The 26,780-nt window shown below is 38.7% G+C and overlaps 1 protein-coding gene across 7 annotated transcripts; it reads left to right on the top strand.

Annotated features, from left to right (window-relative positions):
• The first annotated feature begins 224 nt into the window (after positions 1–224).
• Positions 225–24,905, top strand: gnb1l (guanine nucleotide binding protein (G protein), beta polypeptide 1-like). 7 transcript variants are annotated; one of them, XM_055161902.1, is made up of 9 exons: positions 259–347; positions 894–1,005; positions 2,364–2,425; positions 6,800–6,950; positions 7,192–7,317; positions 7,404–7,566; positions 10,045–10,137; positions 14,178–14,393; positions 24,369–24,905. In XM_055161902.1, the coding sequence occupies exons 4-9, from the start codon at positions 6,841–6,843 to the stop codon at positions 24,645–24,647; spliced, it is 987 nt and encodes a 328-aa protein (XP_055017877.1). In that variant the 5' UTR covers positions 259–347; positions 894–1,005; positions 2,364–2,425; positions 6,800–6,840; the 3' UTR covers positions 24,648–24,905. The 7 variants fall into 7 exon arrangements, with proteins under 7 accessions (XP_020784022.1, XP_020784023.1, XP_020784026.1 ...); XM_055161901.1 differs by having other exon boundaries at positions 2,364–2,433; XM_020928363.2 differs by lacking the exon at positions 894–1,005 and having other exon boundaries at positions 225–347.
• Positions 24,906–26,780: the final 1,875 nt, after the last annotated feature.

Genomic DNA, 26,780 nt, shown 5'->3' with positions numbered 1-26,780 from the left:
TTCCTCGGCATCAGTATATTCAAACAACATCAGTGTAACACCTGCATTTTCATATAGGATACTAAAATACCTACTTTACACAGAAAATGTTTATACATGCATACATATACGAGATTTAGTTACAACAAAACTTGTACCTATAACTGAATTTCGTCATTTATATGATCAGTAATAAAACCCTGAGAGATCGTTTCTTTCTATACAGGCATCTTAACGGGAAGCCACACCACTGAAGCCGGGGTCTTTCCTGCATGTTTTGTTTTTGCTTTGAGAAGAAGCGTGGGAGAAGTAAACTGAAGAGAAGACTGACTTTAACCACATGCAGCGGGATCCATCTGACCCACATGGTAGTTTATATTTTCATTCGTAAAAATACATCACAGTAGTAGTGGTGTCTTAATGTGAATATTAGCTTGTTGTTAACCGTGATGGTCACAGTTTTAGGAAGAGGAATTGAACGGATTAAAACAGTGGAAGCGACACTACTAGCACTTCTGTACTCGAGCATATTATGTATAATATAATATATATTACGATATAACGATTCCACATGAGGATTGCAATTCAGTCCACGAGGTTTGTGTTCGCTAAACCTAACAGATGACTTATAATCCTGTTGGCTTATCGCCGGACACTAGCCTTCAGCACAGGGTTTGTCTGTCAAGCATTTCTCTATTACTTATTCTGTCTTTGCGCTGTCACTCACTGCTCAAAAACAGAAACTTGACCATTGCATCACGCAGGTTGTTTATTGTTCACGGCATCCTGTTGTGATCATAACCTTGACTAGTTCTAACCAGTCAGATCGCAGTGGTGTGTAGGCTGTCTCACCTAAGATACCTGCTGATATATGTGACATGATGCTGTCATCCCTCTTGTGTCTCTTTATCCAGGAGTGTCCAGGTAGATGATGCTGTGGAGGAAATGGGCGATAGGGCAAACAGATAAGACTGTGGTACCTGACTGTTGCAGTGAGGAGGTCCTAAACCAAAAGCGGCTGACATGGTACTCCATCAGAGCCTGGCTCAATGACACCCACAAGCCACTGAGTTCTTATCAGGCCTGGCCCCTGCTTAGCATTCACGCCATTCACATGAACAATGCCACCTCTTCCCGCTCACTGGACCTGTGACTGACAGTGGGTGTTGGTGCACTTGTGTCCATCTTGAGCCTGTATCTGACGCTGGCTGTTTGTCCAGTCCATACCCCCCCACCAAGACACAATAAAGGGCGTGTGCCTTCCTCCACACTTCCCTCACTGTTTGTCTAACTACACTTTTATAATGGAGCAGCTCCGCTTTCAGCACAAGCGCTTCCTCCACAGTGCGATAGGTAAAGTTTGTCTTTGGTTCATAATTGATCCAGACTTCAGCTCAGTGTTGCCGACCACTAATATTAAGGACAGCAAGTGTAGCCTTATATAAGTGTACATTTATTCACCCTCATGGAAGACTAGCCAGCTCAGTTTAAATACAGGAGTCATATAGCTCCGTAAAGGACTGGCCATAGATCTCTGTTATTGGTTACTGCAATGTTGTGGACTGTTGTATTATCAGATATCTATGATGACTATGATGGATTACAACCGCATATTTTAGATTGCATGTATTACCAGTTTCATGTGCTCAAAAATGGCCCATATAGCTGTCTGTTGATAGGTGCACATACATTTTTATTAGGCTTAGTAAGAAAACAGAATATTCCTTTCTCTTTTAGCCAGGATTAATATTTGGTTCTCTTGGTTTAAAATCTGTCTTTCACTGTGTAGAGTATCTTGACTGCATGCTTTTTAGTTATGTGTAATCTGCTCTCTGTTTTTCATCAAGCAGCTCAGATCTCATATTTGACCACTCCGATATCACAAGATCTTGGGTTCCTATGCCCCATAATGGCTCCTGTCTAGGCAGGCATTATAAAGTTTCTATAATAAACCCCCTGTGATCAGTATATCCTCTATGTCTTATTTATGAATGGCTGAATTTGACAAGGGGCAGCTCAGGTGGGGTAGCTGCTGATCACATGATACTGAGGCAGGAATTTGGACTGCCCCCATAACATTTGATGGCTCATATCATAAGTCTCCTCCCTCCCTCTCTCCTTCTTGTATGTGTGGTGATGCTGAGGTGAGCTGCACAGATAGTGGGGTACGTTTGATCTGAAGGTCGCCAGCCCCTTGCCGGTGTTGAGAGATGCTTGGCGGACTGGGTTGGCTCTTATTTAATAACATGAAGGGGAAGCGGACCTTTCTCTCATAATTAGGCCTAATTACGCAGTAGGTGTGGACAGACGGCCCAAGAACAGACAAACTGCCTTTATCCATGGACTTAGAGTCAGATTACACAGAGCTGTCTTATCTGTTTCAGGGCCAACGGCAGCCGCAGCCCTCCACTCCAGCCTCTTCCCACTGGCTCCTGTTCCTACTCAGGTATATTAGTAAGTCCCCTTGATTTATTATGTCCTGTCATGGACTCACAGCTTTAATTAACTTGTTACACTATTAAGAGGTTTTGATTGACCACTGTAGCAAGGTAGACCAGGTCACTGTTCTAGTATTATGGCATATACAGTATAACTTCACTCACTAAAGAACATCTATTTATTTTTTAAATTATTATTATTATTATTATTATTTATAATTGATTTTGACTGCACATATCCATTCAACTGTATTCAGATTCAATTTGCAGTTATGAGATAATTTAGTTTTTAAGCATTTACTAGTGAATTATGTGTTTCCTTTTTTTATAATACTAATATTAATTAATTATTTATTTATGTATTATTATTATTATTGTTGTTATAATTTTTTTACACAAAATACAAAAAAACATATAAAAAAATTAAATACATATTAGAAAACAGTGAGGATCCAAAAACCTCAAACTTAGACACAAAATGTCAAAAAGAGCACAGTGTGGATATACAAACAAATATACATAAGCGCGATTCCTTTACTGGCATGACCAAATAAATTTTCTTTTAACTTAGTGCTTTGTTAAAGCTATATCACACTGTTGATAACTACTCATTAATCATATATTTTTCATACTCACTTGACGTTCCTGCTCAATTTACTAATTTATTTTAGTTTTGAAGTTTGAAGCTTCTTGTTAATCCATTATCTGGGACTAGCCTGAGTATTCAAGTTCCGGGTTTAAATATTTGCTCCTCTGTCTCTTTGTGCTACCAGAGAACAATTCAAGCATCCATGTAAACAAATTTGAGTGACGACTGGCCTCCATCTTGTTTGTTTACAGTATTTGAGCAGCACACAAACTTGTATCTTGGGTGTTTTAAGTGTCTCGTGCTGGCACCACTGGAGCATACCTATTGTTGGTGGCACTTCCATGGCTGGAAATGCTGACTTTGAGATAACAAGAAAAATACCTCAGGAAGTAGTGACAGGAGTTAGATTTGTGTTGCAGACTTGGCTTGTGGAATAACTTGTCACTTTGTTGTGTATACTAATAATTACTGTTGTGATGTTGATTCAACACTTTTTTTAAATTTAAGATGAAATATTTGCACATTACTGCTACAATACTACTACTTCACACAAAGTTACGTGGATTTCAATAATTTATTTTCAACACTTTTTTTCAGTTCTGTGGTACATAAAGAGGCTATGAAACTGACTTATGAACTAATACAATCTTTATATCACAATCAAATTTAAATAGGTCTGTTAACAAGCATTTTGACAGGTGACAGGTGAAGTTTTTTTCCCTGTCCTGTTCCCTGACTGTTTAACCTGTTGGGGAACTGAAAATGGAAAATAGCCACGTTGTTTATGATTTTTACATATTTACATTTTATTTGTACATTAATATGTGCTCTCCCATAACAAGTAAATCAAAAATAAAATAAAATTACAAAATAAAATGTACCCAACAAAGTGACTGAGTGCCTGTCCAGCATTGTCCTGAACTGGTTTATTTTGAGTGACATTAAGCTTTGACAGGCAATGGAGAGTCTTAAAGAGCAGACAGTGAAAATAGACAGATTTTTTTGTTCTGTTTGTGTGAGTCATAGGGTATTCTGTGGTCGGCTAAAGAAAGACAATAAGCGCACCTAAATCCACCTGTTATCAGACCCAGACTTCCCCGCCACTGGCTCTCAGGAGGACAGTCTGAGGAATAGGAATGCGGCCTTACCCTTTACCAGAGGCTTAACAGACAGACCCTCACTAAAAACACTGTTGACATTTTTTACCATTTTCTTCATACCACACAACTAGTTTGTACAGTCAGTTGTTAAGCTGCTCAATTTTCATTCAGCTGTGTGACTTCTTTATTTTCTTTGCAACGACTGAGATCTGGTTTTGAGAATAAGACGCATTTTCCTCCTAAAGAAATACTACGAAAGAATATACTCACAATTTTCAACCTTGTACTATGTGTTATGGGGTACTTTACAAGTTAAAGGGATGGGACAAGTACTCGCGAGACATAATTGCCACAAGACTGTGCACACATGCTAAAAATGATCCTGTGAGATTTTTTGCCAATTGTTTTTACGTTTGGATTGGATAAAAAAAAAAGTTAGGTACAGGTGAGTTAAATTTTTTGAGAACCTGTAGTTGCAAAAAGCACTGATACAATGACAGCAAAAATATTAAATAGAGTAAATCAAAAATGGTGAGGCTAAACTTAGGAACTGGACTACACTTATTATTTATGATAAAGAATATCAAAATCTTGTCTTATCTCATTCTTGTAGTTCCAGTCTTGTATCTCGTATCGTATTGTGGAAATTTTATTTTATTTTTGTAATCTGTATTGTGAACCAAGAAATTATGTGTTGCCTTTAACCACCTATTGACATTGTATAAACTTGCAGAACTCTGTGTTAACCATGTATTTTTATAAAAAAATTTGTCACTTATGTTTTATTGTTTTTTTCATAAAGTATTACTACCTTATTTCAAACAAGTAGAAGCAAAATATTATAATATTCAACAAAATTTAAAGGAAACAAGAAAAACATAAAATAAGATAAAATAGCAACCAGCCTTCAGATAACACTGCAGTCATGTGATGTCCAAAGAGTTTTGGAATGTTAACCATTTCTTTAAATTTTAGTTCTTTCAGTCTGAGAGCAAAAGTAATTTCCTCCATGACAAATATTTCCTGCAGTCGTGTATTTTTATTTGGAATCTTGAGTATAGTAACATGTAGAACGTGTCAAGTACTTTATATTAATGCTTAGTGATTTGGGAAAAATAGCAGATTTTATGACAAGATTTGTGAGTTATGTTTTAATATAGGATTCTGTTCAATGTCACATTGAACGCATCCAGAAGAATTGGCTGAAATATGAACTGGCAAACTAATACAAGAATCACTTTTCAGAAGATGTTTGTACCGATCTTAACTATAGGGTTAGCTGTTTTTATGCAGAATAAAACATAATATTTAGTTGTTTGTGGAGGAAATTGTGGTCCTTAAAAATGTCAGGGTTTGCGATTGGCAAATTGCGATTAATCTTGCAGCTCTATTGTATTTGGCTAAGTTTTGTAGATCTTACACAGCTAGTGCTAAAACCGCTTTTGTTTAACTGTTGTTTTGCCTGTCATGGCCTGGCTGCATGAGTGAGTGCCTCAGACTGCAGACTCGTGGTGGTGTCTTTAATTATGCAGGCCGGCCCGGTCCGTCTCTCCGCTCCACAGATTCACATGGACAATTTAACCACTAACCTTCTGAAATGAGCTGCTCCTGAATGTCTCAGGCTCTGGTTTCACAGTTTGAGCCCAATGGTCGAGAGGAGAGGTTATGATAAGTGAAAGAAGATGACTTTCAATGTTGTAGCCTCCTAACCTTGGTGAAATAAACATGCAATAATTAACATTTTCAAACTAATGTATTGTCATCTCAACCAGCTTGTGTACAGAGTTATTTGGGTTATTTGAAACCTTTAGAGTTAGCAAAAATACAATTATGAACATTTTAACTGGTTTTGCTCCAGGATATGTGGAGCAAAAAAATGAAAGTCCATATCACTCAGAACAGATTACGATTCACATTTTAAATAGCACATTAAAAATACATACGGTAGAAGCAATCATTTAAATCTTAACCTTAATATATTGCACATTCCTATTGTGTTTGGATTATAGTTTGTCATGAGTTTAATTCTGAATGCTCTTCCTGATACAATCATTTCATATTTGCATTGGACTGGTACCAAGTGTACGCTGCCTCTTGCATGTCTTTCTGATATTGTGCTAGCGTGCTATTACTCATTTTGATATGATTAACAATCTGGTGATAACATGGAGTGTTACTTGTTTTGTAGATAAAGTCAATCTCATCCAGTCCATCATGTTGCTGGAGCAGTGTTTTAGTGTTGATGCATCATTTCCTTGCTGCATACCTGCGGTCACTTGGGTTTCCTCAGTCTACAAACAACATAAAAGCCTGATCTGTTACCTGTGCCTCTGGGACAACGGCTGTTGATCACAGGAGGAGTGAGAAGCCTGAATCTGCCACTATTTACTGTAATTAAGCTGTCAGTGGATGTGATTTATAATGCATTGAGTAAGAGGTATTATCAAGACTCCGAGTAGGAAGAAAAACTGTGTCTCCAGCAGCCACAGGCTTTGTACTAACAATAGTCAAAGACAGACAGTAAATTTAAGTCAGTCTTCAAGGCTCAGTAGGAACTTTGCATTTATCATGGTTTAGGACTGGCATGAAGTGCATGTGACCTCTTATGGCGCAGTTTTACTGACATGCTTTTGTTTTACTCATATTATCTATGTTGTATGCATAGACATACTCATTTCATTTTTCTGTTGCAGTTGGTGCTGTTGTTTTGGTTTAAAGATGTCCTGATCCCGGGATGTCTCGTCCACCTCCAACTCCCATCTACACCCTGAGGGGCGCTGGTGGGCCCCTCAACACCCTCCACTTCCACTGCAGCCAGGCAACCACTCCTCTGCTATTTTCTGGGTGAGTCATTTTCTATGACATACATTTTAAGACAAAGATGCCATTTTGTTTTTTTTCTCTTTTTTTTAAAATTACAGTGCAGCCAAAATGGGGAAAGTTTTCTATTTATTTAGTCTAACCTTTTCCTTCTTTTTTATTATCTTGTTGTAACAAGGTTAGAGTGGGGTGAATCAAAGTTAATGATATGCTTTAAGACAGTAAGAGGGCACAAGAACCTAATAAATCAATGTGTGTTTTCTAGTTCGGGGAAGGGTGCTATCCACATGTGGAACTTGAACACGCGGCGGCCTGAAAAGGTCATTGAAGGACATTCTGGAAACTCTGTGATATGGCTCAACACCATTCAGTCAGGACAAAAGCTAATCAGGTGAACTAAATATGTATAAAGTATAAAGCTTTGATCAGCCTTGTTATAGCATTGGGATATATACAATTTATATAATGTTTTTATAGTCAAGGACGTGACATGCAGATCTCCCTATGGGATCTGGCTGAAGGCCGGACTGATGTTGTGGACTCCATTTGGACCGGCAGTGTGGGGTTTTGTCAAAGCTCGATGTTGGAGACAAGTCCTGGGAAGTGGCTGCTGGCTTTTCCAGGAGAACAAACTGAAGAGGTTAGATGTTATAATCTGCTGTACTGTTCAGTGATTTGCATTATATTTTAGTCCTACAGTTTGACTACAGTATATTTTTGCCATCTTTGTACAGTATCTGTGCTAGAAGAAAGTCTGCAGTAGGTGTGATGGCTCAGTGGGTGGTTGTGGTAATTGGTTAACATTCAACCTGTATGGACCTGATAAGACAAGCTACTATCTGTTGGCTCGATTGGGTTTGTGGGTTTTTGCCACAGCATTTTCTACTTATTAGACAGCCCACACCAGAATGTTCTAAAGCAATTAAACCAAATAATTGAATTTGTTGCTTCTGTTCTGTAAAATTGGACAAGAAACTACTCACAGTTAACATCGGGTTTCGGTGATACTGCATTTGTTCTTACAGGTTTAAAAAATGTACTACAATCTCAACAGAACCTGGGTTGCTGCCAGTGCTTTAACCTGCAGATAAAGTGTCTCATTTAAATATGCATCTCCAGAAATCACTCGGTGAGCTGCAGAGACTGCACTAGCACTGATAAATGATTCGCTGCAGGCTGGCTGCTATCAGTAAAGACTATATTTGGAACATGTCTACCCCATAATTTGGGACACAGATGAGTCAAGTTTATGAAATCAAAATGTCATTAAAGGGCCTATATTTTCTGATATGTTGTTTCCTCATCAGAAACATACCTGGATATGTGTTTTGTTTAATTGACACATGATTAACACACAAACCCTGCTAATTTAGGCTGAGATCTTCTCAAACAGAAAATACTCTGCTCCACCTTGCGATGTCATGTGGTAATACAGGCTCCACCGCGCTCCACTGTGTTTTAAAACGCAATACACCTCAAGATTCATGTGGATAATTTCAGCCCTGGGAGCACCAATCTCTGCTCTCTTCATTACACAAGGTGGAACAGAGCATTTTGAAGATTAATAAACCAGGATTTCTCAAATGTGTGAATGAAACAAAACACATTCTAGGAGTTTACAACATTCTAATATGGCTTACAGCTCAGCCAATTTTGCGTAATAGAGGACCTTTAAGTATTTTATCTCTGTTTGTTTACCAATTAAAAGTACCAGATACTTTGGATGCTACTCAGCCAGTTGCCCAACCTGCTTATATTGCCTCCAGATTCATATTACTTGGTCCACTGCTGAGAAACTATACTTAAAAGGCCCAAAGCGGTCACCCGATCCAGCTCAAACGTGCCTGTGCTAACCCGAGTCCAGCGGGCCAGGCATCAGGGCGCCCACCACCTCAATAATGCCATTGTCCTAAACAGACACAGACAGACATAAACACAGAGACACCCAGAAAAGATAGACTTAAACAACCTGCGCCCATTTTGTCATTTGGCCTCCCCGCCCTATTACACACAGACAGATGCTTATCATGTATTACCAAACAGAACACCCTCAGAAGAAACAATTCATAAAAATGCCTGCACAATGGATGATTTATTGCCAATTTTAAAGGTTAGGCAAATTTTCAAATGTGCACACACAAAAACCCAACTTCTCTCTCTCATTTTCAAGTGGTTTCACTGTTTACAGCTCACAGTAACATACTTGCCATGGTAGAAACATTAATTAATAGTGTGGGTTTTGTATTTACGGGCAGCGCGATGCCACACAAGAACTGCACATCACCGGAGGCGCTGAGAAGTCCTTAAAAGGCCCTCTTTGTCAGACTAGCGGAGGTAAACAAGGAGAGGACAGATGTGGCCTCGCGCTAAAATACAGATCACTACCTTAAAGGGATGTTTAATTTAAGCCTAATGAGAATAAATTTGTGCATCATCTCGGTGGAGGAAGTGACTGCGCTTTGGTTGGGATTCGGGCATTAGAAACACAGGTCCAGACTGTATCACGGGTCTCATTAGATTGTGTATTTTATCAGAATCAGTGCCAATGTGTGCAGGGAAATACTATCAACGTCACAGAATGAACTTTAATGGGATTTATTATAGACAACATGGCGGCTGCTTTGCGCTGATGGATCGCGTAGTGCTGCAGTTTGTAGCAGGCTCCCTGGTTCACAGAGGTCCCAAACCACAACGACAAACACTCGATGTAGCTTTTTTTGTTTAGGAAACGCAGACAAATCTTGACTTGGCAGAGACAATTTAGATATAATCTTTTGGTTTGTGTGTACAGAGCAATAAACAAAAATAAATATTCATGTAGTGTATATGTAGTCATGTTGGGAATTGCAGCCTAGCAACTATGAGTCTTAAAACACTCTGGACAATGGGTAGTTAAAGGTGCTCTATTTAACATTTTTCGTGGAAGGCTTGCTGTCTCCAGGAATGTTCCATAGTATGGCATTAAACTTAATTTACTACAAGAAGACAAGTAGGTGCAACCACAAAATCAAATTCATGGCAAGCCTGTAAGAATGTATGTGTTTTTAGGTGTTTTGGACACCTAAAATGTGATTGATTGATTGAAATGATTAACCCCTAAATATTCATACTTTTGCAGATCAAGATCATTGAGCTGCCCTGTAAGACTCCAATCAGCACTTTGGTACCAGATTCAAAGCTGGGCATGGTCATGTGCATCAAACTGTGGCAGGTATGTACCAAACTGAAAATACATTGACTTCACACAAATCTGATATAAACTGGAATCATAGCTTGTTGCCTGTATGGACTTGAATTTAATTACTTGGCTCCTCTACCATTATTTATAGAATCATACATTTTTATGACCTTACATTTCAAGTAGCACCGACCTTCCAAAGATACCTGCTTGATTTTGATAGACATGAAACACATAAAACAGCAATAAAAGAAAAAAATGCATATGTGATACGTGGCACTTGATTTATAGGCCCTAAGCGCGTCCCAGACCATTTTTTCCAAAGCGTTTCTTCTCAGCTGGCAGTGAGTCCCCACACTGTAATTAGAGCGTTTGGGAGGGCTGGGGGTTCACAGCCATATATCAGCCTGCAGCTCTACACCCAATCTGATCCCAGCAGGAGATTGTTTTCTGTTTTGTCAATTCTGTCAAGAGTTTTATTTTCTGACCATTAACAAGAGGTTGCATTATTTTTATTGGTAATTATTATTAACAATTTTAAGAGGCATGGAAAATCAGTTATGCAAAAAAGAGTAGAGTCTAATTATATACATGATTTTTGTGACCTTAATAAAAGGAAAATGAAGAGACACATTTTATGAACTCAAAGTCTATTTTCCCTTCCTTTTTTATTTTCTGCTATTAAAATAAATGGCATCATTTAATAAAGTACAACCGCTCTAAAAGTGTTGTACAAGTGATAGATAAGGTGTTTGTATTTAGCCCTGGCCTCCCTGATTTCAGTGTTACACCCACCTTTCATCATATGATTTATGAAGCCATGCTGTTGTAGCGTTGAGTGCCAGGAAACATAATGATCAATTATATCATTATAAATGATATAATATCTGAAATATAGCACAGGCAGATGTCTGACTTCAAAGCCGAAGGGCCTAGGTGAAGCTAAATCATTTCAGGCTGATCGCTTTAAAGATCAACTTGTGTTCATCTATTTCAGCGACAAGAAAGATCAGTACACTGGAAGTGCACTGGTTTTGGAGAATCAAACAGCAGGTCTTATTGTGGAGAATACTGGTTATGCACTCTGAGAGCCTGACTGGAGTTTTACACACATGCAGTTTGTCAGTCATAAAAAGGCTTATGATTTCTTACGAAGCCTAAAGTGCTGCCTGCTGTTTTCCTCTCCTCGCACTGCAGGAGGGCACATCTGACACAGCCATCATCTCGATCTGTCTCTGAAACGATCCAGGCGACAGAGCTCCTCACACTCTCATATCCTCACGGTCTTTCTCTTTGTGCTGCTGAGACATGCAGCGATTATCCCCCATTATTACCAGGACAGATGCTCAAACAGATTTATTGCTGGCCTTTAAGCCCTCTCGGCTGGAGTTTATGGAAAAGATTAAATGCAGTGTTAAACTGCTCGTTCTTCTCAGTCCAGCTTCCCATCAGCAGACTCTCTCAGCCCACAGTTAAACCTCTGCCTCATCTATAAGGTGCTCCTGAAAGTGCACAACAATATGGCGGGCCTGAAGCCAGAAAGTGTCTCCATATGTCCAGTACAGGCTGGGCCTGCAGCGGGACAGTGCTGATGTATGATGTGCAAGGCTTTTAATGTGAACAGAGGCTGGCGGGGAGAGGAAATGTTCCTATACAGATATCCATCAGTCTCAGCTCATCACCTACTGCCTCGTGGCCATGACATCATGGAGGACCAGGACAAAACACTGCCCCGATTGGTTCCTTATGTGATCGGGCAAGAGCTGGTCACGTCAACAAACAACTGTTGATTCTTTTTCCCACTCACAAGTGTGACAATCATTTGATGTGGTGTGATTCAAATGTTCTTAAAGACAGTGTTACCAATGTTGTCACTGTAATTAGCTGTGATAATTACATTTCATTACTTTGTTTAACTTAATTTGCACTGATGCTGCGTCACGATTGTGGTTTGCCTTAAGGTTGTTCTGGTCTGTGCCTTTTTATTTATTGTCTTGGTAACTTAGCAACAGGACCAGCAAAACTGTTGTTGTTATAATTAATACAATTTGATATCATTACAGTCATTGTTAGATGTATTTATGGCATAACTGTGCTCATTAGCCTTGAATTCCATCTTACACTGTATAGTACAGTACTCAAACCCCCCTCGACTCTCTTCCTTGTATTTGTCTTTCCGGCTGTTATGGTCCTGATGGATCTTGTCCTGAAGCTCCACTCCAGCAGAGAGCCTCTTGTACAAACGGCTGTGGAGGATATAATGAATAAGGTGTCTGCCCAGGGTTCCCTGACCTCTGGCCCATGACATCATCAATCACGGAGGTCCTATACTTAAGGGAAACTGGGCCTCCAACATGGCTGTGCTGCAGAGTCAAGCCACCGATTTTCACCGCTTTATTTTTATTTGTTTTCATAATCTGTCATTGTTCGTACTGGCCGATGTGTTTGGAAGAGATACACAAGCCTTGCTATAATTTGTTTAAAGTTGGAAGAAGAGAAATATAGCGTTAAGTGAGAAGGAGGAGGACTTGATTGATGAAAATATGACCCTTTCGCACATATGGAAAAAATTTCTTGCCCGTCTTCGCTTCTTGCTTGTATGGCACAGTGCTTTTTATGGGAGTCTGGTGGTACGCTCAGACTCTTCTTCAGTATATGCGCAGTATCACAGGTCAAGGGTACATTTGTTAACTCTGTAATAATTCATTTTTTATGTCACTGTGGAAGCGTGTTCTTTCATTCTGGCTTCACAGATGAACTGTAAAAGGTCTGGTGATGAAGAAAAATGTCCGCCATTCATATTCCCCTTATCCAGAACCTCTGCAGTGTCTCCCTCACCCCTTTCTTCTTTGCCTCCTGGGATCAAAAGATGTATGAAACCTCTCATTTTATCAGTTCACCTTTTGTCCCATGATGTCCAAATTCACAGCAGACAACCTTACCACTTACCGCAAAATACCTAGCTACTGGTATTTTGGGCAGGTTTCTGACTTTGCCAGGTGCATATTATTTTCCTTTAGTTTTTAGCTCTTTGCACTACTTATATTCATTGGGATGTTAGTCGGCCTGTACAATTGTTGATTGACCATCATCAATCTAAATAGAAGATGGAGGGAGATAATCTACACGGGGCTGCATGCAAGGCAAAATTCTATGTATATTTTTTCTTTTTAATTAGGTGGTTCTCTTGTGCAAATGGACTTATGTTTATCAAACTTTCTTGTACATACTTTGTGTCTTTATTGCAATGTTTTATACATCATGAATGTATTATAACTGATACAACACTGTAAAAACATGTGGACAGCGAGTGCTTCATCCTTGCATTTCGCATTGCCAACAGCGCAACCCAAAGCTGCGTAATATGAATGAGGAGCAAAGTGAGCAGTAGTGTAATGGAGTGTGTGGAAGATAGAGCAGCAGTCTGATGAATAGAGCCCACAGCTCTCTGTAAGTGTCAGCGCAGGCTTCCAGGAAGATAACCTCTGCTCCTCATCCCCTTCTTTGCTCCTCACTCCTTTCCTCTGCTGCTCACCTCTCTCCTCTGCTTACCTCTCTCTTCTGCTCCACTCCCCTCCACTCCCTTCTGCTTCTCCCTCCCCCCCCCGTCTCTGTTCCTCACCTCTCTCCTGCTCCTCACCACTTAACCCCCCCATCCCACCTCGAGGAACTCGTCTGCACTGTAACTGTAGTACAGAAGAGTATCTCTTCTGTGTTACAGTTGTTGTGAGTGGAGTTAAGAATACTGTCTGATGACTTGTTATTTAAATTTTTGTTAAAAAGCATTGTAGCTTTTAAATTTCTTCTAAGGTAAATTCTATTAACATTGAATTACCTCTGTAATCAATCCAACAGTGGATGATTTTGACCTTTAATTAAAGCAATTATCATTGAAATTTGTATGAAAATGAAAATTTGATTAGGATTAAATGTGCACTGTAAAAACCCTCCCCACATGGGACAAGAGTATTTCAGAACATCGATAAAGCTGACAAATGTCAATAAGGTTTGAGTACCTTTGACTTCTATAATCCTGAATTAAAATCTCTGAACTGTGTCTTCTTTAATTTTAGGGTGATTTGGGGACTGGTCCTTTCCTGCTGGCGGGTTACGAGGATGGATCCATGCTGCTGTGGGATGTAACCCAGAGGTCGAAGCTGAGCCAGGCCAAAGCCCACCCTGAGCCCATCATGTGTCTGACCTTTGACCCCACCCGCTTAAAGGGCATTTCAGGCTCCTCAGATGCCAAACTGTCCTCCTGGATAGTGGACAGCCAAAACAATATGCAGGTAAGAAGGTTAATTCAATAAAATAAACATAAATCTGTAATATTTTTCTCATCTCATATTGCAATGCAGACTCATATAATTTTATTTACTCATATGAATCTGTAACTGTATTGATCTGAGATCTGCTAAATAATGACTACATCACTATTACTTTGCCTGGCGAGTCCAGAATGGTATGGTATTTTTTATACAGATGGATATCAGTCTGACAAAAGACACCCACACATCAGTATTTGACAGGTGTGTGAATGACACAGGAGAGAGAGGGCACAGGAGCGGCTGCACAAACTCACCTCTGGTGGGGCTGCAGGAGCCATTTGCTGTTTTATCATGGACTACGATATCACAGATATTTATTGCCAAAAATACCTGGTTTTCATGGAAGATGCTATTTTGTGGCAAAGATCTCACTTGTGGATTATGATGCTCTTTATTTCGTCTGGTGTGCCTTGACAAACAATCCAATGACGCCATGACAAACAACCCAGTATCACCTGTCAAGCACCATGACAGGTGCTCCTCCAGCCCACTCACCCAACAATTTTGCATGATAGGCTTCAGCTCTGAAGGTGTCTTCTGATTGGCTCTAGTTACACTAAAGTCCAGATAAGTGTTCTATGCCATCTGGACTTGCCTACACTTGCATTCTCTCTAGCTCCCTCTTGTAAGTCCTTTAATCTTTTTTCCTCTCTTGCATCATTGTAGCAGCTAATACTTTTTTATGTCTTTCATCCAGTCCTCTTTTGAATTAGGTGGTTCTCTTATGCCCCTTCTTTGGTCCCTTCTTGCACCCTTTCCCTTGCATCTTTTCCATTTCATGTTTCAAAGCTAAAGTGCTATCCATATTTTTTCCAGTTGGGTGTTTCTTCTTGGTGAGATGTCCTTGCTGTCTTCTTTTTTGGTTCAAATCCTGGTTCTGTTGCCATGGGAGCTGTAACCCTCTTCATTTATACTCTTCAACATTCAGAAATGCCGATTCTGTTCAGTTGTCCTCAGAAGTTAGAATTTGAAATTAAAGTTTCTGTAATCCACGTTTGCTGCATTCATGTGGTCCTCGGGAATGAGATGTTGGGGTTCTGACTTGCATTTATCTGCTTTGGCCTTGGAAAGTCTGGATTTTAATATCAGCTATAATAAATCACAACTCATTAGCTCATCAGTCTGCTCATTAACAGTGTTTTATCAGAGCTAAAAGATTTGTTGCTGTTAGCTTTCTCAAAAGCAAAACGTTATTTGTTTACTTTAGCTAGTTAGTTAATTGAACTGTAGTTTAACAACATCACCGACAGCTGTTTTATGCATCTCGGATGTTTACCCTAATACGTTCAGTATGCCTTGGACAGGGTCGTTTGATCTGTGATAATTGTGAGTAACTAATAACAGCTTGCTACAAAATGTATTATTACTTTATTTAGCCTTTAGGTCAGATTTTTATTTTATTTTTTTTATTGTAAAAGTATGTTTAAAAGACAAGTCTTAAGAGATGGCCTAGTTAGTGCAAAGTTTTCATAATTGTGCTATACAGTATGAAATCATTACAGTATTTTTATTTTTAAATCTTTAAAGTAAACATTTACATTTTGTCTTGTGTCCCTAAATTCTTTAACTTTTAAACAATACAAACCTTGAGCAAAACTAGCAAAAGCTCCTAAGTGCAAAAAGGGGGTTAGTATTGCCTTCTCCAAGTCCTGGAAATCACAAGGGCCCAAAGAGGAAGAGGCTCCACAGGGCCCTGGTGCCATAAATCAGCTGCTGGTTACACAGCGATGGCAGGACCAGAGGCCAAGGGCCGAGCCGGGGCTGTCACTCCTGCCACCCACATGCACTTGGACTCATAACAATTTCAAATACCATCGGGATCAGGAATATGACAGTTGTAACAAAAGATTTACTATTGCTGATTTAAATACAGTATTAGATAGAGTTGTATCCAGAATGCAAAAATCTGTGTTTTCATGCTACGCTACTGCTTATTTTCATTTTTAGTAAGCTTAGTTTAAAATGTAATAATTTGATTTGCTATTGACACAATATAGACAGTATATCTGCTCTCCATAATTTCGGAAAAATATTGCTATATCAATAATCAACATGGGTATCCACCAGCATGTTTGCCTCATATCTTGCAGCCCTAAATGTTAGACATAAATGTAGTGTATCAATGGAAAACACTGACAGAGACTAACTATACAGAAGTCTTTCCAGACCAAAAGGGATCACAACAGCTTTGTCCCATGAACCACTACACAGACTTGACGCCTCATTTGGAGCTGTATTTCTCTTGATTTCAGGAGCAAAAGGGAATGCTCCTATTTTTCCTCCAACCTCCATGAATCAGAGTCGGGGCGATACACAACACTCCAGCAGGGGGAATGGGGTATTATTCTTTCCAGAGCTTTTTTTCACAGATGGACGCTCGAATTAGAAATATTTGCAGAGGCTAGATTAATTCACCCTGAAAATGTGACTAGAAAAACACCAGGAAGAATTCGATTCAATATACGAAAAACAGGAGAAGAGTGGTTATTTGGTTTATTTGCTCATGCAACAAAATATTGATTCAGCATATAATCCAGGATGAGGATGACAGGGAAAAAGCACACGAAGAGGGAAAGGATCCAACGGGGGCTTTTAAATTATCCTCAAGTGCAGCTCAGTGTGACGTCCAGACAGTTCCCCTCAGTACTTCCCACAAAAGTATTTCTGTTGCCGTGGTGGTGGGTTTGGGGGTCTGCTGGGTGGCGGACTCGGACGACCCGCGAGAGGTAATAAAAATATCAAAACCTCCGAGGCCCCTTTAACCAAACAGAAAACACATCTGCAGTTATAGGAACAGTAGTTCACAGTAGGAGGCTGCAATAAAGCCAGTCGAGTCCATAAGCCCCACACATTATCCCACTTCCACAAATTACCCCTGTGATACCATTTAATGCACTGTTATTGGCCACTTATAGGGCTACATGTTGCTTTTTGGAAACTGATTTTGACACAACACAGCGCACGTATGATTTAGTGCGGCTGAAAGGCAGTGAAGTGAGTGTATCAGGGAAAGATAAAAAAGTGATAGCCTCCGGTTTTGAGCTTTAATGTATTACACATGTGCTTTATCTGGAGTTTGACCCAGCTGACCTGATAACGCTTTCATAGCTTCATCCGCCATCTTTTATTTTTTTATTTATGAAACTTTGCAAGTAGTTATGACACACAATACAAAAATATACACACATTCATTTTCCAATACGCAATTATCGTCCATGCCTGTTATCACCCGGCACTTCCTATGTTTGTTTAGAGTTAGCATTTGTTCAAATACTCACACATTCACACATTCTAGCTGTTTGTTATAGTTGTATCCATCATATAGACATTTATTATTATTTCTATGTACAAATATATATTTAAAAAAATTATATAGTACTTAAGTTATACAGCCTTTTGTGTAGATAACGTGAGAAAATTAGTGGTAACAATAATATATATATATGAATTTCAAGATAAAGATTGTTTTTAGTGCTCTCCCTTTCATTCCAAGCCAGAAACCCTTTAAATGCAAAACTGGTACTTTTTTCACAAATATATTTATATTTTTTTTGAAACTTGAAATGATTATACAGAAAAATGAATTATTATTATTATTATTATTATTATTATTATTATTATTATTACACATTTTATTTACTCAAGGTCGCCTTAGAACAATAAACAAAAGCAAAATAACAAAAAAAAAAACTTGGTACGTTTTAAGTTACGTTTTTTTGTATCTTTTCTCATACTAGTGTGCATTTTTGTGAGTGTGTAAAAGGTGAAGCTAAGAGGCATTGGGTGTGGTAGGTGCATGCTTTAAAGCCAGATGGACATGTGTGTTTAAGCGGCCACTCAAATGTATTGACAGGTGCTGTACAGGGTTCCTCCAGGACAAAGAACACAGAGGTCACGGACTGAGCAAAGGGAAAGCAGGTATAGAAAGAGAACGATTAGCAGTGCGCGTCAAGTATGCCTGTTTAAAACCGTTGACAGTTCACTACAGGTGGGACGCATGGGTCTTGTGTTCACTTCGATGTAAAAATATCTTCACTGTCTCTCTCCACTTGCCACCTGCGCCTTCTTTCTTAAAACACCACATTTAGCCAGTCCAACTCCGACCTCAGCTTTACTGTTGGTCCAGATATGTCTGTACTCACATATGGTTTTATGCTTAGTTCTTCCAAGTCCAGCACGCTGAATAGGGATTTTGTGATCTTTTCTTGCATTGGATACATTTCTAGTACATATGGGCTATAGCTAGTGTTATTAGTTACCATCTTAATAATTCTGTTGAGATGAGTGATTACAACAAATGGTAAACATAATTAATTAATTCTGACTAGTTGCAAAATAAAACACAATTGAATCTCTAGTCCAAGTTGAATGCTTTCGCTTATTTTGCAATTAACAAATCATAAATGTTGCAATTACAAAAAACTGACCTATTATGCAAAATCGATGTTTCAGAGCTGTTAACCATGTTTTAACTAATTTCCCCTCTAAGTTGTATTGGGAGTGATTTATGCATTTTTGAGTCATCTTTAATCACCTATTTTAAAGACGATCAATCCCCCATTTTCACCCTCACAACATATGGCCACTGCTCTGTACTTACTTCGTTCTACAGTTTTATTTTCTTAATCAGTGATAGACATAAGATTTTGCAATTCTGCTTAGTCATTTTGATACAAAATGAAAAAAAAAAAAATCTGCTTTTCGCTAGAGTAGCTATTCATTGGACTTGCCGACTTTTTGTTATGATTCTGTTCATTGTCTTGCAGTTTTCTAACACAGAAGTGAGCGAACTTGTTTCTTTTATTTCTCATTTTAGATGAATATTGTGATTTACAGTATGTAAATTATATCACAGTGATCCACGGGTGTCACAGAGTATTGCTATGTAGCAGGCTCTACACAATATGTATATAATAAGTTAATTTATTATCCTTTGTCATAGATAAATATTCCTGGGTGTTTAACCTGCTAGTTTCAATTGGTGTAATCATGAAAAGCTTATGATTGTTGCATTAGTTTAGTTGTTCAAATGTTGCTCTTTTTTTAGTTGTTAGTTGTCATGTAAATAAAAACATAAATCCACTGCAGAAAGAACAAATTAATAACAAATGAATATATATTTTTTTCATTTTTAGTTAGTTCTCCACATCTTTACTGCGTAATCTTCTCACAGTGCTTTCTCAGCTCACCTGTTTGACACATCTATCTCCTGTCAGCCCGGGCCAGCTCTGACAGCCCAGGTGACAAAAGGCTGTAATCTCCACAGCCCTCAGTGTGTTTCAGGGACGAGGCGTGTCAAAAATACCTCCGCCAGCCTCGAGTGAGTGAGCGATGAGTGGACGTTTCACTAACTCAATGTGAATGGTAAAATAGTGCCAAGACGTGCTGTAAGTAAGGACATGGAGAAAAGTGGAGCAACACTTGAGTGAATGTGCCTGGTGTCAGTGAAATGCAACAGAAAAGGATCTTGAAGTGAAGTTTTTTGTTGGACGTTTCGGTCCAGATGTCTCACAGAGCTGGTGTCCTCCTGGCAGCTAAGAAAACGGGCATTTTGACAGCAGATGTTGTGTGTAGCTGCATTCTGTAACACGGGCCTCAAAAGTAATGTTCAAAGACAAAAATGATCGATGGTGCACAAAGATGGATTCTGTCTAATATGAGATAGTAGTGTAGAGAAGGAGTAGGAAGAGAAATGGAGTGTCAAACAATGCTAGCCAAGAGCAGTTCGGTTAAAGCTAATGGATTTCATTACAGACCCAAACCTGGTTAATGGCGCTGCTTCCCGGTAGTACTGCTACAGCGGTGTGGCGCACTAACAAAAACAACAGCATGATGATGGAGAACGGGGAATTAAAATTATATTGAAAAAGTCCATTAAGAGGGTTTAAAAGCTATGTTTTACTGAAGTCTGTGATTTTTGTGTGATGATTGGTCATGCAACAATACTTATTATACTGACACTGGTATAGCTTTGTTTGCAGTTGCAGTTGCAGTTGTATAATTGCGGTACCTGGTCTTCTCTTGGTTGAAACTAATGCCTCAAATACCTGGTTGTAGATCTAGTTGAGCACCAACATTGATCTGGTTACAATGTTCTTTTCAGTGTATAGTATTTTAAACAGTATTTGTTGATCATGTCCCATTTTGTCCCTGTTTATAAATGTATAAAAGTTCAGGAGGGGGTAACTGCTAACACATAACATATTTGGATCACCATGTTACTTTTTATTGTTATGAAAATGCTATATTTGCCAAAACCAATGTTTTAATATGTATAAGTTTCACTTGTTTTTGAAGCTTTGAGTCTCCCCTAAGTTATCTTTCTACATTAAGTCGTTCCCCCTTCAGAGTGCTATTACAATCATGTCTGCGTGAATCCTGCTAATGAAACTACTACACATTGCATCATGTTTGTAAACTTGCTGTGTATATTTTTGTATCATGTTTTTGTATATTTACATAGAATTCTCCTGTGGGAGCATAGATGACGTAAGATTGTGGGCTGAGCATTGTGCAAAATCTTATATCTCTCTGTAAGTAGGGTTCAATTAGGGCCCAGAAGAGATCACTAAAATACTCAAAAATGCATGGATGACAACTTAAACCTCTTCAGGCATGTTTTTGATGAGGGAACAATGGTAAAAAGCTCTTTAATCAAATCTGCATTTTTTAGGTTGTCCTCCATTGTCATTTGAATATTGTTAAATATGTAGTTTATCAATTAAACACTTTTCATTATAGACTGTTGTAGAAAGTGAAGTTTGGTTCCTGCTCAACTACCTGCAAAATCATTAGCCATTTTCTGCCCACAATTGACCCTTTAATGAAACAAATGCCTTTTCCTGACACAAACTATGGGAAGCAAAACAAACAAAAACAGACACTTAAACCCATCATTATCAGCAGCCTAATGCAAAGCAGATGGTCCAGGAGTCGGGGCATACCAACTTCTTGAGGTAATAACAACCCTCCAAACAATCGGTCTCCCAAAGCTTTCCCTGTATCAATGTGGTTTACATTTTACAAAGCCATTGTGCCATTCATGATTTTGTTATTTATTGGTCCAATATTACTCAAAATGTGAGCTTTCAGCCATGTTAGAATGTTGTTACCTCCTCAAAAACATTCCCAAAGTTCTGTTTTGTTTCATTCACACGTGTTTGAGTAATCCTTTATTATTAGCCTGTCTACATCTCCAAAGCTGAAAATGCTCTGTTCCACCTTATGATGTCATGAGCTCATAGTTTTTGTCAAATTAACTGCTCCCTTTTACAGTTTGTTCAGTAGAGATGGTCGATTCCAGTGCTGAAATCATCCAGCTGATTCTAATGAAAGTGTCTGGAGTTTAAAAACTCAGTGGAGCACATCACAAGGTGGTGTGAAGTGTTTTCTGTTTGAGAGAAAAACCGAAATATGCAAGTGTATGTGTGTATTGAACATATGTGAATTAAACAAAACACTACTCCAAGTGTATTTCTGATGAGGAAACAACATTATAACATAGATCAGAAAATAGCGTAATGTAGCCCCTTTAACTGTAAATAGTCTTATACCATATTCTCTGCTTTTAAACTTTTTGCCCCCCTTTGATCAATGGCATTCCTCTGTGTTTTCTCTCTTGCCTACATTCCACTTCATCCACTTGGGCCGGGAGTACCTGGCTTATGTCTTCCACATGCAGCTCGCGGATGTTTTTGGTGAACAACGGGAGCATGCAGATAAATTCTTCAACGTCTCCTCCCATCCACAGTCATTAGTCTCCCTATTCCCAATTTTTACGCTGTCCGGTTTGATTTTGCCTCCTCTATTCCAGATGCCTGTTTTATCTACGGTGTGTGAGGCTGAAATCCATCGCTCGCAAGGAAGAGCACGTTCTCCCTGCCGGAATGCCCGTAACAGCGAGTCCTTAAGATAGTAATCATAGCACTATTCATTATAATATGTCAAAATGTTGCCCCTTTAGGGAGATGGATACAGTACTTTAGGATGCAGTAGATCACTAGGAGTACGTGTGGCTAATCCCTAACAGGCAGGCCCTACACTAGTGGATTTATTGGGTCTCTTCTCTCGCTGACCAAAGCTTTCAGTGCAAATGTAATTCACCGGAGACGCCTGGAACAACAGCCTCGGCAAACAAGGATTTCTTGCCGCTTTGAAAGTGGTGATGAAGGTGCAACCCAAGACTAGGGCTGAAGGTTGTGTGGAAAATATTTAGTTATGATTTTTCTGACAAGCATAGCGATTGCCATTAAATTTGCAATGTATGTTTTAATAATAGGATTCTGTTCAAAGTTTTAATGCATCAAAAAATGGACAAAATTCTGTACTATGAACTGACAAACAAATAAATCAAGTTTATTATTATAATACAAGTAATCACATTTCAGAAAATGTTTGTACAGATCTGAACTAGAAGGTTAGCAGTTTGTATGCAGAATAAGATTGGCCATTTTGTGATTTAAAAATTGCAGCCTTTGCAGTTTGCTAATTCCAACATCAATTTGATTTTGATTAATCTACCCAAGCCCTACCCACGGAACTCATTAAGCATCTAAAAAGAAAAAAGACCTCTCGAAATATGAAAGGTGCAATATGTAACTTTTCAGGTGCAGGCTACATCCATGATTATGTTATTGCTTTGCCTGCCCTGGAAACTTCCAAAGTATGGCATTAAACATATCTTTCTGGCATTAATTCAATTAGTTTTTATATTACTATATTCTTGATTCTGATTCTTACTGTGAGCAGGGTCACCTCTCCGCAAATCCTGTAACTTGGCCTGGTCACGTCACCTGCTTGTCTCCATGCACGTAGATAGCACTATGGAACATTCCAGACAAAGCAATAACATCTCCACAGAAACAAGTAAGCTTAAAGTATCTTTGTTCATACCCTTGGGTAAATGTGGCATGCAGTGATTAAAGAGGCGCACTCTCCAGCTGAAAAGTTACATACTGCACCTTTAACATAGTGGGACGAGGAGAGATTTGCTGCAGCCTCGTGCCATAATAATGTTTTATGGCTGATGATTGAGTCCCAGGAGTTTTGGGCCAGTTTCAACAGACATGCAGCTAAGCACTCGAACCTCAGTCACCAGATCAGCTGATAGTCTCCCCCCGACTCTATTTGTCTTGGCCAAACTGTTTTTAGATGGCAGTGATGAATTTGCTCCCTGACCTAGTTCGTTTCTCTGATTATTTTTGTCTGCTATTCACGCCTTGGGTTTTAGATTTTCGGATTAATCACGATACTGAGAAAAAATATTTGCTTCTTACTGTTGTTTTGGGCTGTTTGTATTTGCGGAACTTAGCAACAAGTTGTTTAGAGTAACTTTTTCAAGTGTTGTTTTATCAGACCCGATTTTATACTTCTAAATTTGTCAATTTATGGTGTGGCGTTTTATTTAATTGACTGGAACGCAGGAGTATAAACATGGCTAGTGTAAAGGAATGCTCTTTAATCTTGTTTTTCTTTTGGCTACTCTTCTATGACTGTGAGTGGCAAACACTTTAATTAATTTATTTTTTTAATTAGAAGTAGACAGACTAATAATAAAGGATTACTCAAAGGTGTGAATGAAACTAAACAACTCTGAGAATGTTTTTGAGGAGGTAACAACATTTTAACATGGCTGGAAGCTCACAAGAGTCAATTTTCTGTGTTTGTAGCCTTGAAATATCAGAATCGGAATAATTTGAATGACTAGATTTCATCTACTTATCCTTATTCTTACAATCTACAAATACAATCTGAGTTAACATTTTGACTACTCTACCATAATAAGATAATGTTAATAGACAAGACATAATTGATTTTATCCTTGTTTAACTACAGTTAGTATGTTATTCCTCTCCTGACATAACTGAAGAAAAGAAATATTTTGGTTGTACCAGCAGTGACCCCTCTCAGCCTGACACTCTTCTCGTGGTTTTGCAGCTTCAGGACTCAGTGACGCTGGTTAACCCTGGAGTGTCCCAGATGTGCCTCCGTGACGACGGTAAGCTCCTGGCGTCCGCGGGCTGGGACCATCGCGTGCGGCTGTTTGGCTGGAAGAGGCTAAAACCACTGGCCGTGCTACAGTACCACACGGACATGGTGCTAAGTGTGGCCTTCTCCAACCACCAAGACCCAAGACAAAGACTGTTGGCTGCAGGATCCAAAGACCAGCGCATCAGCCTGTGGTCTATATACAACGAGGGATCTGAAGCTCAATGATTTTTCCTTCCTTTTACAGACTACTTTAGCAAATCAACAGATTGTAATGTTGACACCAATCAGACCTGAACATATTAAGAAGGTCATATTTTTTATGTATTTACTGTTTACATAAAACACTTTTACAGCTTATATCATTACACCACTGCAATTCTGTTTTGTATTTCTTAAATCAGTGGTTAGGGACAAATTTGCTAATTCATGTTATAAAAATAAATGACTCCAATAAGCCTAAGCAATTAAAAGCTTAAACCCCTAGTACTGTTTAAGTTGAAATTTATTTGACAATATCAGGAACGATGTATGAACTGCAATGTAGAAAAGGATACCTCGTAACTGGAAAAGCCTTATGCATTTGCTCTTTAATTAGATGAACATAAAGGTCACGTAATAGTTGTCTCAGAAGTTAACACGCACTATAATATCAATATAACGACTGGTCTATAAGTTGCTGCGTGTTAATGTTAATACCAAAAGTCTTGTCTCCACGGGCCAGGTGTTTGAACAGTACATGTTATGCTCTATAGAGGCTTTATCTCCTGGGATGAGTCCAAGTTAAGAAGCGTTTCATGCTGTACAGGAAGCGGATGAGAAATCAAAGAGTCTCTGCACCATCATGGCCACGTACCATTAGTGAGCAGTGGAAAGACGAGGCAGGACAGTGAACAGACTACTGTGCCTTTAGGGATGCATTTAAAATAATTACAATTTTCAAAAGCTCAGTTCCATGCAAAGAGAAATTGTTCATTTATTAATAGTTTTCAGTCACATTATGTTTTTGTTTTTTTGCAGACACAGTAACTACAGTGACACACATCATGCATGAGGATATCCTTTACATTAGCAATAAAATTGATTTTTAGCCCCTGATTAGGCATCTTTTTTCCATTGCCAATGGTAAGGCTTTATATTTCAAGATAAAAAGTGAGTAAATTAAAGACTACAGTTAAGGCTAGCTTGTGACATAGGGACTTGTTAACAACACAAATCCACAAATCCACAAAAAGAATAAAAAGCTCCATGAAGCCCTGGCACACCCAACTAAGATAGTAATTATAATACCAAAATCAAATTGATTTTTGTATTGTATTCTTAGTATTTTTAGGGTGGAATAAAATAGATGTACTATTATATTACAAGAATAAAGAGTACAAGCAAAAAATACTGACAAATTGACAACTGACGATCCTATACGCTCATCATAAAAAGTAGAAATAAAATAAGTTGTGTAGCCTAGAAGAAAAACATATATATTTTTTATCATTCAAATACCTCTTTTTAGTTTCCCAGTTGGTTCACGCTCCATCCATTTTGTCGTGTGACCTCTCTGATGACATCTTGCATTTATAATCACTTCCGAACTCTTGTGTTAGCTTTGCACAAACAGTGGTAGCGTGAGGCAGCTTCCGTCCATTCTCTGATAAATCAAATGGGCAGGGGTTTGTTGGTGCGTATGTGAGTTCAATGGGACAGGCAGCACTATGGCTTTACTAGTGACTGCTGGTGAGGAGATGGTAAGCCTAATAAATCACTTCATAATGGATCATTTAGGAAGTCAATAAATAGACAAGGAGACCCCCCATTACAAATCAGAGGGCACAATGGACGCTGGGCGTCACTTAGCGCCTAATGCGTGTCCTCCTTGGCCTTGGGTTCAAAGGTCAAGTTAGTTTTAGGCCAGGTCGTAATCCAACAGTGGGCTCTTTACTCTGTGGAGATGTGTGTTACAAGTATGTGATGATTTTTCCAATGTATTACAAGAACAAAGATTAAGAGCGGTATAGCGCTTCACTGGGTGATAAAAATATAAAGTTGCAGTACAAGAAAAAATTGAGGTTGTGAGAGACACAAATATTTTTTGACAATATGGCTTTATGTAAAACTTTATCTTATCAGATATTTTCCCACAATTCACTAAATAACAAAATACTCTAACAGAACAATATGAGAAAACATTTTACACATCATTTCATGCAATAATAAGTCATGCGAATCTTTCTACTTTACAGTGATGATGTGTTATAATTTTCCATGTACAACATCTGTTAACAATATGATCTAAATAAGAGATATTGTAACAAACCTGCTCAAGTCTGAACGTGGAGTGGCTTGTGTGTGATTCTTATCCTTATA

This window comes from Boleophthalmus pectinirostris, unplaced genomic scaffold, assembly GCF_026225935.1.
Source record: "Boleophthalmus pectinirostris isolate CB_2022bp ecotype Guang Dong unplaced genomic scaffold, ASM2622593v1 HiC_scaffold_4, whole genome shotgun sequence".
NCBI lineage: Eukaryota > Metazoa > Chordata > Actinopteri > Gobiiformes > Gobiidae > Boleophthalmus > Boleophthalmus pectinirostris.
The sequence above is the reverse complement of the archived record's forward strand: the minus strand, read 5'-3'. Positions and strand labels throughout refer to the sequence as shown.

Excerpts from the sequence above, each read along its gene's own strand:
- gnb1l (XM_020928363.2), top strand. The coding sequence starts at position 6,841 with ATGTCTCGTCCACCTCCAACTCCCATCTACACCCTGAGGGGCGCTGGT. Across the intron at positions 6,951-7,191 it reads ACTCCTCTGCTATTTTCTGG|TTCGGGGAAGGGTGCTATCC; the intron begins GTGAGTCATTTT and ends TGTGTTTTCTAG. Across the intron at positions 7,318-7,403 it reads TCAGGACAAAAGCTAATCAG|TCAAGGACGTGACATGCAGA; the intron begins GTGAACTAAATA and ends ATGTTTTTATAG.